The following is a 25,128-nucleotide window of genomic DNA, read 5'->3' as shown; positions in this document are numbered from 1 at the left end:
ATGCAGGAGCCCCTTTCCCCCAATCTTATACAAACAAAATGGTGGGCAAAATGGTGCTTCCCAATTGAATGTCAAGATTTATAGCTAAGTAGTAAGTTATGATTTGCATTTTTCTGTCTTTGATTTTTACTTAACAGGACTTTGACCTTTCTATTCCCTTTCAGAGTCTTGGGCCCTGTAAGGGAAGTTTTGGGATTGCTTAAGGAGAGCAAGGTTGTTTTCTCCTTTGGTGTCGGTGCAAGGCAGAAAGAAACCTTGTAATGTTTGAAAAAGTATATGCAGGTCAATAAAATGTGTGTTGTTGGCATAGTGAAGCATGTGTTGCAGGTCGAGGTTTCGGGACTTGGGGTAACTTGGTTAGTGGTCTAGAGGTGACATCCGAGTTGGTGCACTTGTGAACATAGGTAGGTTTTTGATAACTGGTCTTTTGTAGTTCAAGTAGAGGATAAGGGTATGGGAGAGAATTCAGTACATTTCAAGAGGTAAGTTGAATGAGGTGGCCGCTCAGAATTGCATTTCAGTAGATGAGCCAATGTACAATGCATTGAAACTACAAATTTCATTGCCCAGTGAAGTAGTGCTCCAATCTGCTTGACTTGGAGTAGAAAGCACGGTGAATGGTAGCTATCCATGATCTTTTGAAATATTCACAGGATAGTTGGAAAACTTGAAGCTGCTGAAGTCTATTGTTCCGTTATGTTTTTAAGTCATAGCTCTAAAAGAAACATGGGCCAACATTTGTGGAAATTAACATGAATGAAGGAGGTAATCTAAAGCTTCCCAGTAATGCTCCACCTAAAGTAACTAATGAGTCGGAATTACAATTGGAAGTAAACTAGCCTTGCAGTAGCTATCTGGGCCACCAGAGACAATATTGTGCAGCAATAGAATGCAAGGATTGAGGAATAGGACCAAAGCCTCAGAAGACTATCTTAACCTGAGGGATGCACATAGGCATGGTATCAATAGTAGACACAGACACAATAGATGCATGTTTAGAAAATCTTTAGTTTGACGGCTTGGTTGGGTTGGTAGATTTCCTAACTGGCCCTAACTCTAGAATGGGAGTAGTCTCTACCTAAAACAAACTAGTCCAAGTCAGTCTAGTCAAAATAAAAAGGCGTGTGCTAAAAATAGTGTCTTAAAAGAAATGTCAGAATGGCTTTGGTAACAATTCCCTTCCCCACAGTCAACAGCACAGGGTCTCGAGAGTTTCTTTAAAAGGATAGGTGATGGCACATTTCTAGCGGTCTTGCTCACTGTGGCTTACTCGTACAATTTAACAGTTTCGGCATGGGCTTCAAGCTTATTGGCAGTTCAATCCGTTCCTTAGGCTTTGTCCGCCTTGTCATAAATATACAGTTCTTCTCTTGACTTTTAATTTGCCACAATTTAGCACAGGTTTCCCCTCTGCCGGGCTTGAGCCGGTCTTTCGCTTTGTGAGGGTTCCCATCCCCACGTTTTATTTGTAAATCTTTTTATTGTCGAAAACATTCAAAACTGCAAGGATTTTACATAGACCTCTACATGACCACTTGGACCTCTATTTAAACAATTCAACAATCAACAATCTTCCTTATTTCGGAACACAAATGCCTCTTGGTACTTGTAGTTTCTTATTCTCTTTACTTTGCCCTCTTGGCATATTCAGATTTCACATACATTGCTTTCTTCTCTTATTCAACTTTCATTCGGGATCACGGTTTCTTGCCTTCGGCTCCCGCTTTTAATTTACTTCAACTCAGAACATTTCGCACAGACTTTCAAGTGTGCGATTCCCCCTCGCAGGACCACTCTGTTACTTTGTATATCTTTTTCTCAATTCAGCAATTGTCCTTTTCACTATGCGTTTTATTGGCACACACACAACCTTCAACTTTTAGTTAGTTATTTTTGCTTTTAACATAGACTGGCCTTTTGTTGCCTTCGATAACTCACTGGTCGTGTTAATCTGGCTTCTCTCTTCATGCAGCAGTCAAGGCCGTTACCAATGCCTCCTCTGCTCCTCCCCAACTCCATCGTTCACCCGGGAAGTTAGCAGGCCACTTTGGAGCATCTTGAAGGTTTCTCCCTTCCGCTCACTTGGTCTCAACCTTGGAACGCTTATGGCTTCCTGAAAGTGTGGAATTCTCACCTGGCTGTCTCTCATTCTTTGCACTCTCCGATCAGCCCCTTGGCCTTCCAACTTCCATAACCTGGTTTGCATCAGCCCCGAAAAAGCTGCTCCTTCTCGTACCGAGCCTCGCTCAGTGTGCCTGTGTGTGCCACATTTTATCCTGACAGGGAGTATTAACAAGTGGCAGGTGTGCATGATTAGGATTACATGCCTGACTCTGTGTGGTCTCATTAAAGGGACGGAGCCAATGTAAGTCAGTAGAGGTAATCTTCCTGGGCTCATTTCTCATCTTCCTGAGCTCAGTAATGTAGTCAATTTGAAGTGGGGAGGAATTATGGGAGTTGTAGTTTCCCATAAAATAAGCAGAGATAGGGTCAGATGGTTGTGGAAAAAGGGGGATACCATGTCTTACCATCGGGTGCTTCTCCCCAAGGAACCCCTACCCAGGTGATCCTCCCTCACTTGTCCACTCCCAGGGTCATGATCCAAAAGTGATGGCCTTTCCCTGGCCACGTGAGTACTGGATCCCCGGGGACTAAATTGTGAAACGCCCTCTGGTTTTTCACAGCACCAATACTTAACAAAACTGTACCATACCTAGTGTGCACAAAAGGTGAGTATACATTTATTTTTACTTACGTGTCTGATCTAAGCATTGAATATGATGAAACCTTACCCAAAACACACTCCTTTCTTTTGCAGGAGACAAATGCTCCACAATTGATACTTTTGTATTAATCCAGGTCAATTTCTTTGTGAATGCTCTGAGGAATGGCTCATTTGAAGTGACCATAATCCAATGGTGGTTTTCTGGAGTGGTGAGAGTAAAGCCAATTTAGCGACAAAACCGCATCAGCCACATCAGTCACTGAAGATGGGCTAGGATCATAGCATCATCCGATCCATTAGAATAGAGTCCCAGCACCAGTTTATAATTCTGATAAGAGTGGACATAATGCAAGAGACCACAGCCACCATCATATCCTTAGACCTGCCGAACTTGTATATGTTCTTGGTTTTTTTTCATCATCAAAAGTTTATTCGGAAACAAATTATCCATAAACCATTAACAGAGTAAAAATGCATACATTCCAAAGATCAAGTCAACATATTAAAAAATATCTAGAGTATATATTTACAAACAATACATAAAGATTTAAAATGTGCATGTGTGTAAATCAGATAATATCCACAAAGAGCAGCCAAACAATTCTTTAAGATTAAAATTTCAGAGCTCAATCAGATCTCCGATACCAGGCCCGTCTCAAATAATCCACCATACCCCAGGCCACTGGAATCGTAGCCGCCGACAGCAAATAGCATAAGGCAGGCTTAGCCTGAAACATGCCGGCCGACCTGAGTAGTGGCAAGAGTGTTCTCTGTCTTAAGTCTATATAATGTGCGCAGAACAATACAAAGTGTAGGAGGTCCTCCGCCGGCCACTGACAAAAGGGGAAAGCTGTAGGTTGCACACTATCTGTCCAGCTTTTAGTTTGTGCCCCTAACCATAAGCAATCAAACCGTGCTCGAGTCAAAGCCCAACGGTCTACAGGGTTATCACTGTGAAGTAAATACGGCTGGATAACATCTGTTGTTGCATACACAATATGCCTTCTGTTTGCAACAATGCGTAAGGCAGCGGACTCCCTATTAGCCACCAAAATGGTTTTGAACAATTGCTTTTGTGCCCTGACCATACATGGGGCCAAAATGTTTGGTGGGCAAGCTAGGTTGGCACCCTTTAACTGTTTGATGCATTTCTGAATATACCTGAGCCATGGGATTTTCTTTACTGCTGAGCTGCTTAGCAGGGCTCTTATAATCTTATGTGAGAGAATTGCTTTCTGAGTTGCCCATAATGCCAACGAATGCGAGACCGGGGCCAATAGCCACTCATCAGCAATATGGGGGCAACCTAGTTCCAAATTTGTCCCATAGTTTGAGGCACACTGCGGCAATCCAAGAAGTTTTTTTAAGGAAGGCTTTCTCCACACTTTCAATTTTTTGGATCCTTTCCATGCCCCACAATGCGGCCCCATAGTTAGTAGCAGTTTTTGTTTGAGCCCTATATACTTCTAGAATAAGTTTAATTGGGCGCCCCACACAATTGTGTTGAAAGCGTGACAAACCCCCTAGCGCCTGTTTTTTGTTTGATTTTATGTATTGCTGTTTTTATTCGGATGCACCAAAGGCCAATGGCCGAGGCATGTTCAAATAAAAACTGTAAAACTGCATTATAACACCCTAAAACCTATTTAAAGGAAATAAAAAAGAAATCTGAACTCTCAAATGGGAGCTATCTCATGTGTTAGCTAAAGAGAATAATGCTGGGTTTCCAGAATAATGTATAGTGTAGTATAGACTATTAAAACACTGAGGCAAGAAGTATGCTTTCTTCTTTAATGAAGGCCTTCGCAACAAGGATTTAAAAGCAAAGAAATTGCTTTTACATCTAAGCAAATTACTTTCCCAGGAGAAACCACAAATGTTAGCTGAGAGACATACAGGACAGACTATCTTCAGCTGACCACAGTCCAGCCCCTATAAAAAGTTGCCCTCCTCTCCCGGCATTGCTTTTTTCACTGCAATTCAACAGATATCCTTGAAATGATATAACAATCATAAAACATAGTTAAAATCTGTTGATGGGGCTATCCAAATTCTCATACTCCTGCTGTGTGTGTCCAGGCACTGATTTTGACATTTGTCCCTGGTCACCAATGGCACCGGCTTCACATCTGCACCTAAATAACCAAATATGAAGCGTCAATACTAGGACTTCTGTTTCCAAAACACATAGATAACTTGGTTCTAATAACTATCAACAAAATACTTTTTCAGTCAAGTGAAACATCCAGACACAGAAGGCATAATTTCTTCTGTTTGCGATAACACTCACCTCTGTGTCTTTAGTAGAAATCAGACTTTCCTATAGGTTATTCTGGAAAATCTTTTTCTATGTCAAGACAGCTCATCTTCGGTCATTATACTTCTTTGTAGCTTACTGATCATTAATGAAACTGGCTATTCAATGGGTTTGAGATAAAAACAAATCTCAAAAAATGTATTCACTGGACCAATTGGCCATTATTAATAGGTTATTTATTGACCATGATCGTAGCTTTCGGAAGCAACGGAGTGCTTTACAATCATAGGGGGAAGAACACAGTGAGGGATGCGGAGAAACAGGGAGCGTGGAACTAACAAGGGAAGGTAAGGGCAGGCAATTTGGCAGCAGGGGATTTACAAGTAACCAGTGGAGGAAACAGTGGGGAGCAGATCACCTAGTCACAGGTAGGGTGGGGAGTTGATGGTTTGTGTATAACTAAGTGTTAGGGAGGAGCAATTCCTTCAAGAGGAGAGTCTTCTGTTCCTTCCTGAACTGTAAAAGCGATTGGGCGAGTTTGATGTAGACAGGCAAGGGGGCTCCAGATTCTTGATGTGTTTAAAGAGAAGGCCTGTCTTCTGGCTTTTTCCTTCCTGCGCTGTTGGGTTTCAAGTCTGCACATGTCCTTATTTCTTATGGATATCGGGTGTCCGGAGATTGAGTTTCTCAGTGAGGTAGCTTTGGGACCCGAGTGTGACAGCCTTATAGATGATGGAGCAGCATTTGAAGATGATACAGGCTTGCAGCAGGAACCAGTGTCATTCATTGAGGGTCGGAGTAATGTGGTTGAATTTGCAGAGTCCATAGATGAGTCATGCTGCAGCATGCAGGACACCCCTCGGGGATTCCTGGGTAGTTGCTGGAAAATCTTCCACAAGGGCATTGCCAGCATCCAGGTGGGAGAGGACCAAGGCTTGGACAGCAGATGTGAAAGCAGAAGGACCAGCTTTGGTCCCTGGAACAGGCTGCAAAATGAGACACTGGGACAGCAAAATACCCCAGACACACCAAACCAGTCAGATCCATAGCACACCTTCCACCTCAGACAAGGAGTGGTTGAGGCTCAGTAAGCCACACAGCAATGCACTGAGACGCAATATGTCAACACCCAGTGTGGTGCAGGAAAATTGCAATCAATCACTGAAGGGAGCACCCACCCATGTAACACCACTGGTTCCTGGAATGTGCCAGTGAACCCCAAACACAGAAAAGGCACCGCACCTCTTACCAGGTAGCCCAAGGCACAGCCTCAGGTCCCCTCTATACAAGCAAACAGAAAGGGCAGCTTTAGGCCCAGGCCTGTGTAACCTCTGGCCATCTTTATAATACCTTCCAGCCTCTCTCCAACTTGAAACCCTTTCGATGCCATCGCCCCTTCGGCTGAAGGCGTGCCGAGCCTGGAAATATCTATTTCAACAGACACAAGGCGGTGGCTTCAACATAAGCAAGATGGGAAACTTCCTGCCTGCAATGGCTAACTGCCCTTTAAGGTCTTTTCAAAGAGGTACTGTACATTCCTCGTAGCCCTTGCGACAATGCACCACTCATAATTTCGGGTGATGTGGGAATTAGTTGCATGTGATCACCTTAGAGTTGCATTTAGTATGTCTTTGTTCCATGTAATAAGTAATCCCATCTGGAGGGTACCCTGCCTTTCAAATCCAGAGCTCGAATATCAGACACTCGTCTACAGGTATTCGAAGAAATCAGGGTAGGAAGCTTACCGATAGCTATGCAGGAATGTTCTGCATTATCAACTCATTATTGAAAGAGGTTCTGAACAATGCTGAAATCCATAAGGTGGCGTACTAAGTGATCTGTTGTGCTACCAGCTGCATGCCCTTCAACTTTGGAAATTGGGCCACCTTACACTTAAAATTGAAATCGCCCCCCATGATTATATCACCCCTTTCTTTTGCCAATTTTATTAAGATGTTTTCTATCTCATTCGTTATTTTACCCAAGTCTCCACCCAAGGGACTATATTACATATTGATTATGAGGGTGGTAAATACTTTGCCATCAATCTTATCAGTCATGCTAGTTATTAATAGACCATCATGGTGGGTTTTTACAAATTGAATAGTTCTTGAGCTCCTAGTGCCGTAATCGGTCCTCCTACAGGATGCCCTTTAGGGCCTTTTTTTGCGTTTTTGGTATTCATATACCCATCAAATACTGGCTTATTCCTCAGCCATGTTTCTTGCAGGAGAATTATTTCTGCATCAAAGAACCATCTCATTAATGGCTGCATGTTAACAAAGAATTATGACACCTTGTATTCAGCTTCCTATTATGTATTCGTTCTCTCTAGAAGCCGGGTCGTTTCTTTGAATTTGTGAGCAGAGTGTGGCTGAGCCACCCCCCAACTGCGTTGGTCAGAGACAAATGTGCATACAACTTTGAGGATGACTCGTCCCATATCCTGTCGTTCTGACTCTTTGCCTTTAGCATATTATGTCACAAAGCCATTCAGTAATAGTTCTTCTGGCATTCACTTACCATAGTTTCTACCAATTTGGTTGAGAAGTCAACCACACATTTCTCTATGCAAGAATGATCAAACATGTGTACACATTTTAGAGATGGCAAAGAGGCTAGCAGAGCCAAATTGCTGCCTCTGTTAAGTGGAATGTTTCTATCCTCCTCAAATACTGATTAAAAATGATAGGACACATACTTGGCAGCTGAGACAGCACCCCTCTGTTCTTCTTTCCCGGATAGTCTGCCACACGTGTGCGTACCTGCTCCTCTCCATACTTTCACCGGATGCTTAGCCGGACTGTCTGATTCTTGCCTACTGTGCAAACAGGGTCCCCACCTAGTTTGTTTCCGTGGCATCCTGTCAGCTTCATTTTGTTCATTATGTACCTTGTTGTCTAAACGCTTCGTTGTTTTTCCTTTGACAGAGCTTTTCTTTGGTCGCTCCACTGGAAACTCAGCATGCTGTACACTCAACTCATGTTTTTTGGTGCATTGACGCAACTTGGGCTCTGACGTTTCAACAATTATTACATCTTCTGGTTCGCTCATCGTTCTTAGGTTTGCTGCTTTCCACAACTTTCTAAGAATTTGCGTGATACACTATTTGGGGTGTTTGGCCCCTTTTTCGCATTTTATTTATTTTTCGTTGATATATTTGTGCCCAGCTTTATGTGACTCGGTTCTCTTCAACTCTCATGAAGCTTTGGTAACAGCAGATCAATTTCAACTGTCTTTGGGGACCTTTCGCTAGCCTCTATTGCTAACTTTTTCTCCTTTTCATTTTGTGGTCACTTTGTTTCCATGTATCAGTGCGCATTGCCCACTGTTTTTCAGATGATTTTTGATGTCCACAAGCAAATTCGTGTTTGTTTTTTACGTCGATGGCGATGATGTTGTAGATTCTTATGAATGATTGAAGTACAATATTCAGTGCTGCCAACAAGGTCATACTATCATCCAATTTGTACTGTCCAAAAGATTCATTGCCATGAAACCGGAGCAAAGCACCCTCGGCTGTCAACAGTGTTGAGTCGATTGTTCTATTCACACTTTCTACTTTGTCCATGTTGTGATGGAGAAAACTTGAGTCTGAAAATAGCAGGTGTTAGGCTTAAACGCTCATTGATACCTTTGGCCTTTGGCCGCTCTAATTTCATTTTCCAGGCTAATGCACACATCTATCAGGGTGGCGCTCGCCTCTAGTTCTGCTAGCATAGTCCCTGAGATAACATGATCATGTCAGTCTCTTTTGTACACTTGATAGCCTCCATTATTTCATATGAGGCAGCCACTTGGCTATATAATTTAGCAGCTTTGGGCAGGGAAATACTTTTAGTTTAGATTGAACATCAGTGATTATTATTTCACCATCTTCACCAGATGTATCCTCTCCCTTTTAGTGAGCTAGTTCCACTTCTATTTTAGCACTTCTCAAATTGTACCTTTTTGGTTTTACTCTTACCGCGCATATAGGACCAGAATTACCTGCTTTTTAGTAATCTAGTTCGTTGGTCAAAGCAGCGTGTTGGGTCAATAGGTAGTCTTATTTTGTAATTTCTTTGCCACAAGACTCATGCCTAGCAAAAGTAAAAACACATGAAAAGGAGCGTTCCCACCTTCTTATCAGAGTTGTTGGAGATTCTGTAGCCTCTTGATAGATTCTCTCCAAAGCCACAAAGACAAACCGCAAACACTCAACTTGGCACTCCGCTTGTGTGTGGGGGTTAAGATTCCTCCTCTTTCAGTCTGTGTAGGCAACAGACTTGGCGTGCTCACAAGGGGAAAAAGAAAGACACTGTCCCACACTAAACACTCAGCTTGCACGGGAAACTCCCAAAAAACACCACCACGACTGTTGCCAAGCAGCTTTGGGAATACTAAAGGATGATTGGTCACTATCAATCGTTCCACTGTGTAATGACCTGTGTAAATGGCAGAACGGTATGCCTTTATGGTCCTCTATGCCTTCCTCTGCTGACTCAATGGCTGAAACTGGATGTAAATTCTGTTCAACACACCAGTGACTCTGTAGTGACCAAAAGGTTCTTAACTTTTAGAAGTGGAAGGTGCCTAGCTCTCTGAAACTGAAAGCATTTCCCAAAAGGTCAGGGATTTGTGGAATCCCTTTGAGATCTGCTGGAAGATGAGGACTGTGGAGAAGACAAATTGGACAATCTGTGGAAAGTTCCAGAACCACTGGAAACCAAGCTGGTAATGTCCACCATGGGGTTACCACTACTGCTTCCATCTGCTCTTGCTGGATGTTCACTAAAGTCCTGGCTATTAAGACAAATGGGGGAAATTAAAAATGTGTTCCTTTTCTGCTTCTAACTGGAAAAACTTCAGCAGCTGAGTAGTGAGCTGTGACGCGAATATATCCATGTGAAACGTACCCAAATGATGCTCAAGATAGGTGAACACGCACCACCGGTCGAGCTGCCAATTTGTTTTACTGCTTCAGGGTATCTCAAGTTCCAATTGGCTACTGAGTTTAATAGACATAGTAAATATTCTGCTGTAATTGAAATCTTCCTGTCGAGGAAGTAGTCTTTGGCAAGCTGTGCTAAAAGCCACAACTTTGTGCCACGTCTGTCATTTATATACCTTGCGTCAGAAATGTCAATTTTTTAGCATAATGCAAAAATGGACTATGTCTTTATTCCTGACAGGATCAGTTGCTGGACTTCTTTGGGCTGCTTGCTAAAACCATAGGCCTTGTGGAGAAAGCAATCGGTGCTGCATCAGGAATGTCGACCATGTCAATCTTTCTTCATATGCTTTGCTCTTAGACGAGAATGTTATCATGTTCATTTTCCTTTGGATATCTGGTCAGTGGCATTCCACTTTTAGGTGGCTCTGAACCTCGTTATATAGTGGCTTCCGGCGCCTAGTATTAAAATATTCTGATACCCTTCAAGATGGTATCCACACTCGAAGATTTCAGACAAGCTTATCTGGATCAAACAATACATCTGATATGTTGATTGGCTCGACTGATGTGCACGGAATGATTTCTTCCAGTGGACACTCTTGTGGCCTGATGGACCCTGATTTTGTCAGGTCAAGGAACCAAGATCCCTTTGCTCACCCCAGCTGAACGGTCATTTTTATTTTGTTGTCCCTTTTTTGGCCCTCCAACTCTATCTCTAGGATTGATGGCATCACACATGGTGTTACTCCCTTCTCTCTCATAAGTTGCTCTGTCAAGTGTCAGTGATCTTTTATGATGAGCTAATTTTTACTATGCCCCAGGGAGAGGGGAGAGTGTGAGGAAGTGAGTAAGACTTTAAGCCTTTTGCAACCCAGAGTACTTTACCCTTCAAATCCCTGATCCTTGTGTGCTTCCTTTGACTTTAGTTTTTGTAGCTGGTGCTTTTCCATCAAGCTGGATTCCATATCCTCTAATCTTGTCTGAATGGCCTACAGGATATCTGACATGGCATTTTTCACGATCACGTCTACTGTCTCGAACCAATTACCCTTTTAAAACTGTGTGCCTGAGATATGTCCGTCTCTAAGTGTCCCTCGTCTTCTTAATAAGTTGGTTCGGAGTGTTGCATAATAGCCATGACTGTTGTCATTACCGCTATTGGCATAATCTCTGAATTTTACTCTTTAGAAAAAAAGTGTTGTATTGTGCGCTACTCTCTCCAACTGTAGCTTATTTCCCTTATGCTGTCCTAAGTGCCAAATCACCTATTGACAGCACACAAGCAGTGCCTTACTACTAAGCGCTTGCCACTCTTCCTTAGGGCATACCCTCTTCAGCACACCATCCCAATGCTGGCAAAGCTGCGCTATGTACTCCCTCAGTAGCTGGCACTCACGATGTGATTTTAAAGGCAGGCTTTGTTACCCGCGGAGGTGCTCCCACGTAGAAACTGAAGTCTGCTGGCTAGCCTTACCACGGTCCTCTCCTCCAGAGTTTGCTTCTTCCGCTGCCTGCCTGCTATATGCTAGAAAGTAGGGTGATCTTCAGGAGAACCACAGACATGCAGCCTCAACGTCCAGTGCACCTATGTGTGCACACTGCCAGGAACAGTCAACCCATTCATACCTGAATTAACATCATGTCAAAATAAAGTGTGTACGTATCTGCTGCTTGAGCAGCAAAGGAAGAGGGTGTGTTAGAAGAGAAGAGACAGTTTATAGAAGCAGGGACCCTGTAGATTGGTGGACTACGGTCACCAGGGGAAGAGTCTATCCTTTGTTTTTAAACAAACATATTTTCTGAATTTTGTGTGAAGTGTGGCTGGTTGAGATGTTATGGTTATTGGTTTGCTATAAATCGTGGCCTCCTGGGCTTTCTTTTTAAGAAAGAGAAAGCATAATGCCGCTGCCAATCTTGACAAAAAATTCAGCAAACATTTCCGAACTATCTTTCCAGGAGAAGATAAGGCTTTCAGCCAGATGCTTGCAGCTACTTTTCCCCTGCTTGCACATCAGTTTTAATTTTATTAATTTTATTGCAGCCTCCTAGCATGAGCAACACGCTTGTATCGTCCTTTCCTCTCCCCTCCCATCAGGCTTTCCCATGCCTCCCTCCCGCCCGCCTGCCCTTCTGAGCAGGGATTGGCCCCGGGCAGGTGACGAGACCAGGAAGCCAAGCTATAAGGAACAGCGCCCCACTCCCGTCCACCCCTTCCGTGATTGGCCCTACTGAGGAAGTACTATTAGCGTTGCTCCCTAGGGCAGTCTTGCCCAGACAGCTGGCCAAGGACCAAAGGCAAATGGCAGCTCTTGGGCAGCTCCCACTGTCCGTTTGTGCCTGTCTGCCTAGGACGCGGCCTTGCCAGGCCCTATCCTCTGTCTACTTGCGACTCCCAGGTAAGGAACAATTTATTTTGCTACTATTTGCTCTGCAGATATATTTCATACATGATTCACGATACTGAATTGATTGGGAGGTCTCTGCCACAGTAGACACACAGGAATGTATTGATGTAATGCATTTCACCAAGATGCATTGAGCGTAGCCAATCTATGGATTCTGTTGTACCTAGAGGAACTCGAGGGTACTCAATGTATTGCACCTAGAATATTTTTGAGGGTACCTATGTATTTGCCATTAGAAGAACTTTCAAGGGTAGCTAACATATTGCACTTTGATGAATTGTGAGGGTAGCTAATGCACTAACCACCCCAGCTCCTGCACCTCTCTCATACCTCCCAAATACCACACCCGCTAGAGGGCTAGCCAAACTACACACAAAACACATCCAACACAACAAACACTCGCAAACCACTGACAATCCCAGAAACTGGGCCTTTCCCCCTGCGGATACAACAAGCCAGTGCACAGAATCAAAACCCACATCTCGGGAGGATAGCTCAGGGGCAACATGCTCGCCTTGGAAGCAAGATGACACGGAGCAACACAGGTTCGATCCCCGGGTCCGCGCTTAGAAACCTCTGGGTATTAATCGCGTTCTAAATAACCAATCATATCGCGTAGAAAGCTGACATGCCCAGATGCCAGTTTCTCCTGGTTCTGCAAGCATCAACAGAACAGCACATCCTCTATCCTATCCCTCTTCCCTCACTAACCCACCCCACCCTCTTTCTTACAGTGCCACGTGAGCGCCTGGAGACCATGGTAACGGTAACAGTGCTCGTTACAAGTCAATTTAACATAAGCGTAGGGCCAAATAGTCCCCAAGTGAACAAAAAGAATGTCTTGTCAATTATAGAAGTAAACCTCTGGATAGCAAAATATTTGACGATTTCCTTCTATTGAGTGAGCTTAGTCGAACATTGAACAATGGATTACATCAGTGAGATTGGGCTTCCGAAAGAACCAATCCTTTTTACAATGGCTAACAGAAGAGTAGAAAGCCAAAGTGATGATTCCAACTTTTAAAAGTTTTATAGTATTGGGACATGTTCCCCAGTCATGGAGTGTAACTATAAAGGTACCAGTGTGTGCACTGTGCTATAAGTCTGCTGGACATTCTCAACATACATTTTGACCAAATTAAAATGCATAATTGGATGGAAAATATGCAAACTCCTACCAATTCAAGGATGCCTTTCCGCAATAGACCATGTCTTCCAAAGGCAACAGGAACATCTGTGGAAAACGTGACCTTGGAGTTTCCTTTAACCTTTGTCCAAGTGAAGAGTAAAGTTTTGGGAGAAATTGAAAGTGCACCCATCAATCCCAATCTGCTGCACGCTATTGTTAACCCCCCACTTTACCAAGTTACAAGTAGGCATTTACTTAAGAGGTGTTTTGTCAAAGTTGTGTCAAAACTTAGGCTAAATCAGGGATACATTTGGGTCACCTTTAAGTTTAATCTTTTCCTGAATGATATGTAAAAAACATTTCATAAGCATCACTGGCATTCCATCAATAACTTGGGTGATGAGGACACCAATGGTTTAGTGATGGTAGCCACGACAGGTAATGGACTTCAGAATGAACTGGATGCCGTATCAGTCTACTGGTACACAAACTTGAAGTATAAGTAATATGACCCTAAAAAGTATGATCTGTCCATTTAAACAGCAGTTACCACAATATAATTCAAAGTAGATCTGCACCACTGGAGAAATGTGAAATGGGTTAATACCTGGTGATTGTTTCCCAAAATCTGGTGTTGATTTATCACATTTCACAAAATGCCTGAATAGGGCTTGCAGAGAAAGCAACCCTAGACTTTGGAAGTTGATACAGCAAAGATGTGTGACCACCTTACTTTTTTGAGCCATTCTAGGTGGCATCGCCTGCTGTGAAGTTGCTTTTTGAGTAAATTCATCACAGCTGCCAAATTCAATGATTCTACTGGGAATGTGGTCTATATATACTGTTTTGAACATCTACTCACCTGTTGGAATTTTATTGCACAATGCAAACTTGAAGTGAAGTAAGGCAAGCTGCTACCACCTTCATCTCATAAAGACCAAGAGAAAACAATCTCATTGGCGTGTTGAGTAGAGGTAGCTGGCCATTAAACATGGAATCCACAGTTTCCTTTTGTTAAACAAGATCTTAGCTCAGTTTATCCTGTTTGATGGTTTCCCAACAAACCCCAATTATACATGGATTTAAACAGTACCTTAAAATTCTTGAAGGCGAAGCCCTTACAAAAAGTGCTGTTGCAAAGCAAATGCCTCTCCCATAGCGAATATGTTTCAAGACTTTCGGGTGAATCTAATAATTGTTGGGTATGGTTGCTCTCTATAGGAGCACATTTAATCACTTTGTGAAAGAATGATGCAAGATTGTGCAACTCCAATATTGAACAGTCGGTTCTCTATCTTTTGTTAGGGTGATCTTTGTTTTCCCAAAAAAGCAACATCCTATCAAAGTTGTCCTTCTGAGGACACAAATGAAATTGCAACCTACATTCGTGCAGATATAGATAGTTGGGTTTCAGCAACAGGCAGGTCTCTGAGGGAAGAACATGACAAAATATCAACACCTGTGCTATAGCTTTATGATTGACATCAACTGCAAGTGATCGTGGCAAGGAATATGTATCGAAAACATGTAGAAAGGCGATGTGACTATCACGAAAAAAAATAGTGATCAGCATTTCAAAGGCAGTACCAAGGAATGGGAATAAGACAAATTGGGTGAAATGGGATGTGAAGACACTCTTTACCAAGTTGTTTAACTTAAAGGTCAGCATTGTGTAGTGATGAATTTGATTCCTTATGACACTCCTTCATAAAATAGATGTTCTAAAACATTTTTCTTAACTTTAAGACATCTTGAAAATTATGTAGATGTTTACTGTATGTAATCTTATATAAAGTGTTCTTAAATCGCACATCATCTGCTGTTTTGACTGCCTCATCAAAGTGTCTGTTATGCCCCTCAAGTGAAAGCCACAATGGAGAATTTTTTTTAATAAAACGTGAAACGGACTCTCATTTTGTTTGACTTCACACAATGGTAATGCTAACCCTTTACCTAAACACTTGAGTGAATAGTGGAATTCAGACGAGTGTTCGAAACCACACATCAGATACTGCATTTGACTTTGTAACTCACCCCTTTCTTCTCTTGGTTCTTCTTTCCATATCAGTCTTTATCCAAGTACATTGGATTTGCAATTCTCCATTTGGCCTCCTCTGGTTGCCACAATGCCCCTCATCTTAGTATGTGGTGCTTTCACTGACTCTTGTGTGTCTGCCTTCATCTCCTGATTTTGTCAAGCCTCAGATTCTTTCTGGCCACCACTCGTACACAGTACCACTACCTCTGTTGGGTTGTCTTTGGCATCTGGTACAGCTGTGTATGCACCACTTACTCCTTGTCAGAGGTACAATGTGGTCTGGCACAGGAAGGCTCTCGCTGTCAGCCTTCCATTGGCATTGAATCTTGGTGTAGGTGCTCCCGTCCTCACTCAAGGACCAATACTCATTGTTGGATATCTGCCGGCTAGCATTGGTCTCATGAGTCTTCCAGTGTTGGATGCCGGCCCCATATTTGGTTGTCCATGCTCTTCTGCCATTACCATGGGTTCAGTGGCACTGCTCCACCAGCCAAACACCTATCATGTCCTCTAGTGATTGCTTTTTTCCAAGATGCTGTGAATGCTCCAGCATGGAAAGTAAAGGACTAAGCACTTGGTCTTCCACATAGTCTTTTCTCCACGGATGACACTAAACAGCACATTGTAATGAATCTCGCCCTTACTGAATACTGTGCTACTGTGACTCCTTCCCACATCTGTCATTTATTTTGTCCATCAAAATCTCACCCTGCAGGTTTTCCCTAGTATTTTGCTACAACATCTAAGCACAATATGGGTTTCTCCTGAAATCAATTGTTGTCTCCTCATCACTTCAAAATAGTCAACCACTTTACACCCCTATCTCAACCTCATGCTTTGTTGAATCATGTCCTAAGCCCTCTGTTATGTAAGATCTTTAACCTTTAATGTTAAATATGTTCACTCATAGCTCTGTGTTTTTTTTATAATGTTCTCATGTTGAAAACCCCGAAAGGCTTGATCAACAATACAAATGCACCTTTGTTTGGATGCTTTAACACCTTTGAAAGAATTGCTGTTGTAATGTATGCTGTAGCTAAGTTTATTATGATCCATTTTACTTTATGCATTGCTGTCCACATAGGCACATTTTCTTATTTATTGCAATCCCGATATTGTTATAATCCCCACCCTGCCACAGGATTTTAATTGGAGCTCTAGTCTGCCCTACAACAACCTGACACAGAATCATGCTGCCAGCTTTTGCTATTCATAAAATGTTTGTATTGTACATCAATGGATGATAAATGAGTATCTGTAACCCTGGTTTACTTACATCTAGGTCCTACCTGATTTTACAAGAACAAGATAAGAATGACAGCCTTAGCCCACCCGAGTGATCTTTGACATCCCTCTATGCCCCCAGTATGCGCCCGCTCAGTCTGAATATCATCATATATCACCTGATCTTCAAAGTTCTACAGTGCCTCCACTTGCCCCATAGGTTTGACAACCACCCATTAGAAGGCATGCAGTGTGCAGCCATTATCTAACCTTAACTTAATTATTTTTGTTTTGTTACCGAGTCTGCTTAGTTTACACCCAATGAGCTAGAAGTCGGTGTATTCATTAGGATCTACTATATTATAACAAGCTTCTATTTTATGTACAATAAACCATTTTCTTATAACATAATGGGGATTCACTTATGCACATTGTTACTTGATATCCTCGTTCTGCATTGCCTTTCATAATTCAATGTATCATTTACTTACCACTCATCAGTGGGTTTCAAATCTTTCTTTCAGATCTCGGTTTGTAGACCTGACTGAATTTAGTTGATAGACAGAGTGACAAGATAGAGGGTTGTTTATGCCTTGAGGCAGCTTCGAATGTCTGGGATAGATTACAAACATGAGGAAAACCTTTTGCAAGCAGACCTCTGTGCGAGGATAAGCGTGCAAGCTTAGATAGGGTTTTGTGGCCAGCCGCATGCCGATAATATTGGGCTATTTAGCTATGCTGATAGCTAAAAGTCAAAGAAACAGACACTGCTGCATATAGACCCCTGTGGGACAACTAATTGGGCAAGTCATGGAAAATCGGATATAAGGAAAAGGACTGGGGAAACGCTGCATTAAACACATTATCTATCTTGCACAAATGCCAGCCACGTGTCAGAATGCAAAGGCTGTGTGGGGGGGTAGGGTGGGTATAACTTCCATTCCTTATCTGGGGATTTTTTCATTCACCATAGACCAGGTCCCAAGTCGTTGATCCCCTCTGGAGCCAATGTTCCACTATAGGCTCTGCCACAGCTACTCTTGAGTGTCCCTCTTGAAAAGCTGCACAAGAGACTCAGAACCATGGTTACCTTGCATCCCTGTTCTAGCCTTCGGTACTCCTAAACAGGAAGCCCAATATCAGTGGCTTTATTTATGGATTGTTGTCATCTGGATCTGGAACACTCTGGTCAGTGAAACCTGGTAATTTCCTCCCTTATTTTTCCTATAGCTGAGCCACAACACCCAGCTCAGGGAGTATTCTGGTCTGGCCTGCCACCTATCCCTATGAAAGCCACCACTCTATCCTGGTAGTTGCTGGGGGAATGATTTCACACTCCTGTTCGGAGCCAAAGCTCGCATGAGAAACCGTCTTTTCCAGAGGCCTACAAGGAGTCCTGACTTTACTTTGTGAAACATTACACTCAAAGAACAACACATTTCCCTTTTTGCAGATTGAACTGCGCTACATTGCATTGAACTACTTGGTGCACGAGCATGCTTTTATTTGAACCATTTTTATATAATTTTTGAATTCTTATATTAAATTGCTCTCTTGTAACCATGCCGTGTTTAAACCTCTGTCTAGAATTGTGTATTTTGTCGAGCCCTTTAAAGCAGCAGTTCTTTGTTAGTACTCTGCATGCTCCGAATTCCTGCTGAAATGCAGTTCCCAGCAGTATTGTAGTTTGCCGGTCCTTATCTTTGCCGGCAGGCGTGATAGCGCTGCTACGACTGCAAGGAGCCAGTTAGTGCTGGTTTGGGTAAGGGTGGTGGAAGGGCTGGTGTGAGATCTGTTGCACTCAGGGCGGTCTCCCCTCTGACAAATCTTATTCCCTACTTCATCTTTTGCAACCAGAGATATTAGGTAAGGTGCCCTGCTTGCAGCATAATCTCGCCATGATACTTTCGCATCCATCATGACATCCTCCATGACAACTTGTTTCCAAACAGAGGGCCGAAATCCAGGGGGATCAATTTCTAACGCTAGCACTACTGCCAATTGGGGACACTGTAACGGAGATGACAAAATCTATCTGCCCTCCCTCCCCTATGATATGTGTCACTACACATAGTGAATGCTAATACCGCCTCCTTAGCTGACCCACTCCCGTTATATGGGAATCCGACTAGTGCTATGGTATCTGATATTAACAAAAAGGAGACACTACAAACCTCGCTATACGCCAGAAAACCGACCACCTCGCTCAGTCAAGAGGAACATCCTGGGGATTGTACCCAGCCACCTAATGTTATCATAGGCACTAAAGTAGATAAGAAGATAACACCCCTGATAGTGTTTTAAACATATCCTTGGCTTAACACTCACTCACTGGTTAAACATGGGGCAGAAGTTGCTGATTACATCTCCATGTATAGCTCAGATATATTGGGGATTACCGAGACATGGCTGCATGATGGCACTCACTTTGCCGCAGATGAGGTTGTGCTAGTTGGGTACAAAATGTTTAGAACAAGCCGAAAGGAACAACGAGGTGAGGGAGTAGCCCTGACAGTGCAAAAATGATTCATTCCTTTGCTATCATAAACCTAGAAGGCTGTGAAAACTTACTTGTAAAAATGAAACGTAACCCTAATGTTTCCCTCACAATTCTTACTCAATATAAACCGCCTCAAAGCCAACCCACATTTGAAGAACAACTTGTGGAGCTGCTAAATAGCATTACTAAGCCCAATTCGCCCATACTGGTTCTGGGAGACTTTAACCTACGGGGGGACGACTCTGCTGACTTACAGGCTGCATCCTTACTCTCTTCCTTAGAAGCTGTCGGTTACTCTGAGTTAGTAAAGGGTCAAACAGATCAAAGTGGACACATTCTAGACTGGATTCTATCCCATAATCTGCAAAGCAATAGATATTCAGGCCTGTCCCTGGTCCTATCACTGCTTAGTCAAACTTGTTGTTCTGCTACCTTTTTCCCCTCCTAGACTGGACAGCAATATAGGAACTGAGATTATATGCATAAACACTAAGAATATCTCAACTGATACTTCTCCACTCTACTCTCAAATAATGAAGATCTCCGATTGAGCATCTACTCTTTCGTCAGCCATCAAGGCCACTATCGACACCGTGCCCCCGAGAAGCAAAAGAAAGTTAAATTGGAAACCATCAATAAATCATGGTTTGATGATAATATCCTGGAAACTGGGAAAGTAAAAAAAAAAAAGCCTTGGAACGAGATTGGTGAAAGAACCCTTGTCCCCTCATTTCAGAGAAATATAAAAAATCTGCAGGCCTATAAACATGCAATTACTGAAGCAAAAACATAACGCATTGAGAACACCAAATCTAGTTCCAATGAACTGTTTAAAATTCTCAGACTTGAGGGCCACACATCGCCATTTGCATCTATTATTAAAGACTCTGTGTGCTGTCAGTCTATACAAGAAGAATTCCAGAACAAAATCATTGGGCACCAGATGACCATTGCAAACCACCAAGCCTGCCTTGCTACTAATACAGGTTAAGATAATCATAACACCATCATCCTGGATAATCTTGGAACACCCCCCTAAGTTTGATTTTCACAGCTACTCTGAAACAGAGGCTCTCGAGATTGTTATGAAACTTAAGTAAATAAAGTAACTTGGTCAATGACTCCTTTTGAGGAAGGCATTGTTCCCACCTCCTTGAAGGATGTTTACTTAACTCTGCTCTTAAAAAATATCACCCTTGATCCAGCAGTAGCAAAGAACAAGACCAATCGCCAATGTGCCTTACCTGCTGAAGATTATAGAGTAGCATATTTGCAATTACAAAACCTTGTGGAAGAAAATAACATTCTCAACCCCCGTCAATTGGGCTTTAGAACAAATCACAGAATGGACACAGCCCTTCTGGACCTTAAATACAACATCGCAGGGTTAATCGAGAAAGGCCACCCCGCGTTACTTATGCTGCTGGACCTCTCCGCAGCGTTTGATCTTGTGGATCATAATCTGCTCTGTAAGAGGCTATAATCCATCACCAACTGCTCCGAAAAGGCCTCTTTATGGTCGGATCACATCATTATTGGGCCCTAGGACCTCCAAAGTGGCCACAGAGAACGGTCAAGCCTCAACCATCTCCCTGACCTGTGGAGTCCCACATGGCTCATGTCTGTCCCCACTGCTTCAATATTTATTCCAAACCTTTGCTCGATCTCCTGGAGGGCCTGGGTGTCCAATACGCAAATTATGCTGATGACACCCAGGTCCTATTCAAGCTGACTGGTATATATTTGGATGATGTTCTGGTGGTCAACAAAGTCTTCAACAAAATTAAAATGTGGATGGCACTAAATTTGTTGGCCCTTAATAATGAGAAGATGGAGGGGCTTATCGTGGCCTCTGTATTCCCAGCTTCTGAACTCTGGTAACCTGACCACCGTGAGCAAATCAGTGAAAACATTGAGTGTCATTTCTTTACACCTAACTCTCCGTGAAACAACACGTCTCACAGGTTTGTTCTTCATGTGGATATGGTGTTAAATTACTGTAAAGCACGGGAGGGGGTATCTGTACTCCTGCTCTCTATATGGCAGAGTAGAGGCACAGAGCACCCCAGCCATGGTTCTCTATATTGGTATAGTGGTCGAGCAACCAAGGTTTAGCTCTCAGGAGGTGATGCCGCCTGGTTCTTAAGTACAGTGTGGTCCCCAAGCGCCCACAAAGGAATATCCACACACAGCCAAAACACAGTCTTTATATAAATAAGGTTCAAGGTTATATACACAATTGCAATAAAACACTTTGTACTCTGGCAATACTATAATGGCAAACATATACAGGTCTACGTGGTACCACCCTTAACTATTGATTCCTTTGAAATGCATCAGCTGCTAACCGTTCAAATGGCATACAAATCAGGTTACAAGATGAATTGACGTTAGACCACAGAAAGCAAGCAAGTTAAATCGAGCAATGGCAGAACAGTCTATCCGACTACCATGAGACAGTTCTGTGTGAGGATCCCCCCACCTGGGCAACCTGTAAATAAAGCTTATTTGACAAGCCCAGTCCAATTATGCTCTTTATAGTATTGAGTCCTTCTAAAAGGTTCCACGACCCCAAAGTACCTGGTTTCGTAGAGTTCTTTGATGAGTCGTTGACGGGCCTTTCTTGAATGTGCTCCCTTTAAGGCAGGGGCCACGGGTCGTCGGGAGTCGGTGAAGAAAAGGATGAACTGTTGTTGCGGCAGCAGCTTCGGTTCTTGCGCTGCTCATTGACAATCGATTGAAAACGTGCACCTCGACGACGAGAGTTTGTTGCCGCAAAAGAGTCAATGAAGAACTTTGGCCCAGCAAGGGCGTCGAGTCGTTGGCGTCTCTGCGGTCTTCGGGTGGTGAGAAACCCACCAGCAGATTCTCCTCGGTCGTTGGCGGCCTTGACTTTCTCCGGCAGGACAAAAGCAGTCGACGACGATGATGAGAGAGGGGGAATCCTTGTTTCAATGTTCTTAAGCAAAGGAGCACTACGGCTCCAGTCGGAGACGGCGGTCGGCGACGGTGATGGACTTCAATGTCTGGACGCTTCACTTCATGATTCCACGGAGATCCCTGTCTCCGGTCCGCAGCCTTTCGAGGGTCTGGCATCCAGGGAGCTTTGGCAAATATCAGCTGGTGCACGATGGTCCCTCGTAGCTCAGGAAGAGGTCTCCTAACCAGGTCCTCTCTTGGATCAGTTCCTTGGCAGTCACGCAGCTTTCAGATAAGCAAAGGACAGCAGCAGCAATCCTTCTTCCAGCAGGTTTCAAGGTTGAGCATCAATTATCAACTTCAGCTTCTGAACGATTTCCATTAGCGAGAGGCCCCCAGATATACTGTTGATCTCACATTCACTCTGCTGGGTCACACTTGGGCAACCAATCATTCAGAAGGGCATTCATGCAGTCAGACAGCCAATCAGGCTCACAGTGCATTCAGGCCATTCTTCTCCATCCAGACAGTCGCAACACGGAATGTGGATTCGGACAAGCACTGTGCCATTCAGCACTCCACTCATCACAGTTTTGGGCAGGGCAGTCTCAGTCATTGTATCAAACACCAGATACTAGACACCCATAACATAAAATGCATATCCGTCACACACTCCATTCACCCAGGTCCAACCCCACGGGCGTACCGTCAACATACAGTCATTGGGAAGGCTCAAGCCAGTCTGGCCTGGACTTCCCCTCAACACCATATATGGAACTTCCACTCAGCAGCCAGTCAGGGGGAAGGGACAGAGTCGGGGCTTCCTGGGACTTCGGGAAAAATAAGGTAACAGGCGATAGAAAGCAAGATGCTACTGGGGCCATCTTGTTTCCTACCAGGTATCAACTGATTCCAATGGCAGGGCCTGGGTATCCCCAAAATGGAGGATACTCGGAGCACCTGTCAAATTCAGCATGGAGCTGCCACCAGACCATACCCTGCTCTGTGGGCCACACACAGGTGCCCATAAACATACACTAGCAGTACAGGGTTGTATCCCCTGCCCATGGGTGCCATAAGGGTATCCCAGAGGTCTGTTCACCATGACCAAAAAGAGGAAGAGCTGCACCGCCAGGTGTCCCACATGAACTCCTGCGCAGAAAACAAGACGGAACATGCATGATAAAGCAATAAAGGACAAGGATATGGAGGCCCTGTCCCTCCAATGCATTTCCGGCATCACAATTACTCCATCAGATCAGGCCTTATCTCTCCTTAAAGAAAAGATCACTGTTAGCCACTGCATTGGTAATGTCACAGCTGGACTATTGCAATAACCTCCTTACGGTTACATCAGAGGCACATCTCCATCGCCTTCAGATCACTCAGAATGGAGCCGTCAGGGCTGTTTTTGGACTACAAGCATGATCACATTTCGGCAGACAGGCGAAGGCTACACTGGCTGCTTATAAAGCAAAGAATTAGGCATAAGATACTATCTTTAACCTACGAATTTCAGAATGCTTCTGCTCCCCAATACCTTATTAAAAGGCTTAAGTTAAGACAGCCTGGTCGGACGCTCTGGTCCACTGAAAAGCATCCTCTGAACCAACCTCGTTTTTGGTGAAGAAATTTGGCGGTACAAGTTTTGATGCCCATGCCCCACAGGAATGGAATGCTTTGTCACCTATTGTCAGATCTTTACCGATTCCAACAGTCTTTAAGAGGACTATCAAAACCGCCCTCTTTAATTCTGCTGACTGAGCTGAATGGCTCCTTCCTTTTGCCTCCCTGTCTTTGACCTCAGTATTCTTCTGTTTCCTACATAACTCCATTAGATCATGTTAATTCTTTTGTATTTTTTTTTCCAGAGCCGAATGCCTGTCAGATTCAAGAGGGTATTGGAGAAGCTGTCAACAATATTGTCAAGCACTTTCACAAACCTGAAAAAGAGGTAGGTCCAATGTATATTTTCCATTTCTTTAAATAAAAAAAGGTTCATATTGAGACCAGCCTCCTGCCTTCTTTTATAGTCTTGAAAGAAGTCTGTTCTAGTATTAAAGAAGCCAACATCATTAATGGATTTCTTTTACCCATGTATTCCTAATCTTCTGATGTAACTTCTGGGCAAAGAAATGTCTGTAAACCTTTTCTATAGCCACTAAGGGGCATTGCACAACTCTACTGTGATTCTGATTTGGCCTCGATGGCACCTTCAGTGCCACTAGTTGTGTGTGTGTGTGTGTGTATGTATGTGTGTTTTTGGCTGACTTTTAGTTTTTACCTAGAAGTTATGCATTCTTCAGAAATTTTGAATATCGCATCAGCCAAAGTTAAGATTTTAAACTGTAAAAAAAATGCAAATGTATCTATTTTTGGCACACAGCGTCATATTTTCAGAAAGTGCCATTAAAGTCTTATGGAGACTATGCGTTATCACAAACTGAGCCTACGGTGTATCATAAGTCATGTGCCCGACAGAGCGAATACTTGCAAAATTGCCTATTACCTGCAAAAGAAAAGCATTGATGGAAAAGGAAATATGTACGAACAATACTGAAATGTGTATAAACATTCATCTTACCAGTGTTAATGTGCTTACGGAAGGACGCATTAAACAAATAGCCAACTGCAGAGATGGTGAACACCACACCAAACCATGAAAACTATGCCCATATTCAATACCAGGTTTAAACTATATGCCATAGAAAAAGTGACCGCATATATAATAAGCAATACACTAGGGCTCATATTATTCAAATAACTTGCAATTCAGACAATATATTGCCTAAGACAGTCACTTCCTGGATCAGACAGTTACACTATCAGCATGGAAGTAATGTGCATCAATTGTCATAATGCTGAAGCTTTGAATGGTGGGCTCGACATGATGCTGTATCATGTACTTAATGTATACATTGATGTAAGCACAAGATCTGTCTATTCGGTTAAAAGGTGTATTTAGCCAGCTTTTCTTAGCAGCAATGCTTGAAAA

General features: G+C 43.2%; 1 protein-coding gene across 6 annotated transcripts in view; it reads left to right on the top strand.

Moving 5' to 3' along the window:
* DENND5B (DENN domain containing 5B) overlaps positions 1 to 25,128 on the top strand; it is a 1,683,961-nt gene that overhangs the window by 1,395,430 nt on the left and 263,403 nt on the right. For all 6 annotated transcript variants that reach the window (XM_069628551.1, XM_069628550.1, XM_069628552.1 and 3 more), the window contains one exon: positions 24,005 to 24,087. In XM_069628551.1, coding sequence (XP_069484652.1) covers positions 24,005 to 24,087 — 83 coding nt within the window. The remainder of the gene's footprint in view (positions 1 to 24,004; positions 24,088 to 25,128) is intronic.

The sequence above is a fragment of the Ambystoma mexicanum genome, chromosome 12, assembly GCF_040938575.1.
Source record: "Ambystoma mexicanum isolate Mex_15411 chromosome 12, UKY_AmexF1_1, whole genome shotgun sequence".
Taxonomy (NCBI): domain Eukaryota; kingdom Metazoa; phylum Chordata; class Amphibia; order Caudata; family Ambystomatidae; genus Ambystoma; species Ambystoma mexicanum.
The sequence above is the reverse complement of the archived record's forward strand: the minus strand, read 5'-3'. Positions and strand labels throughout refer to the sequence as shown.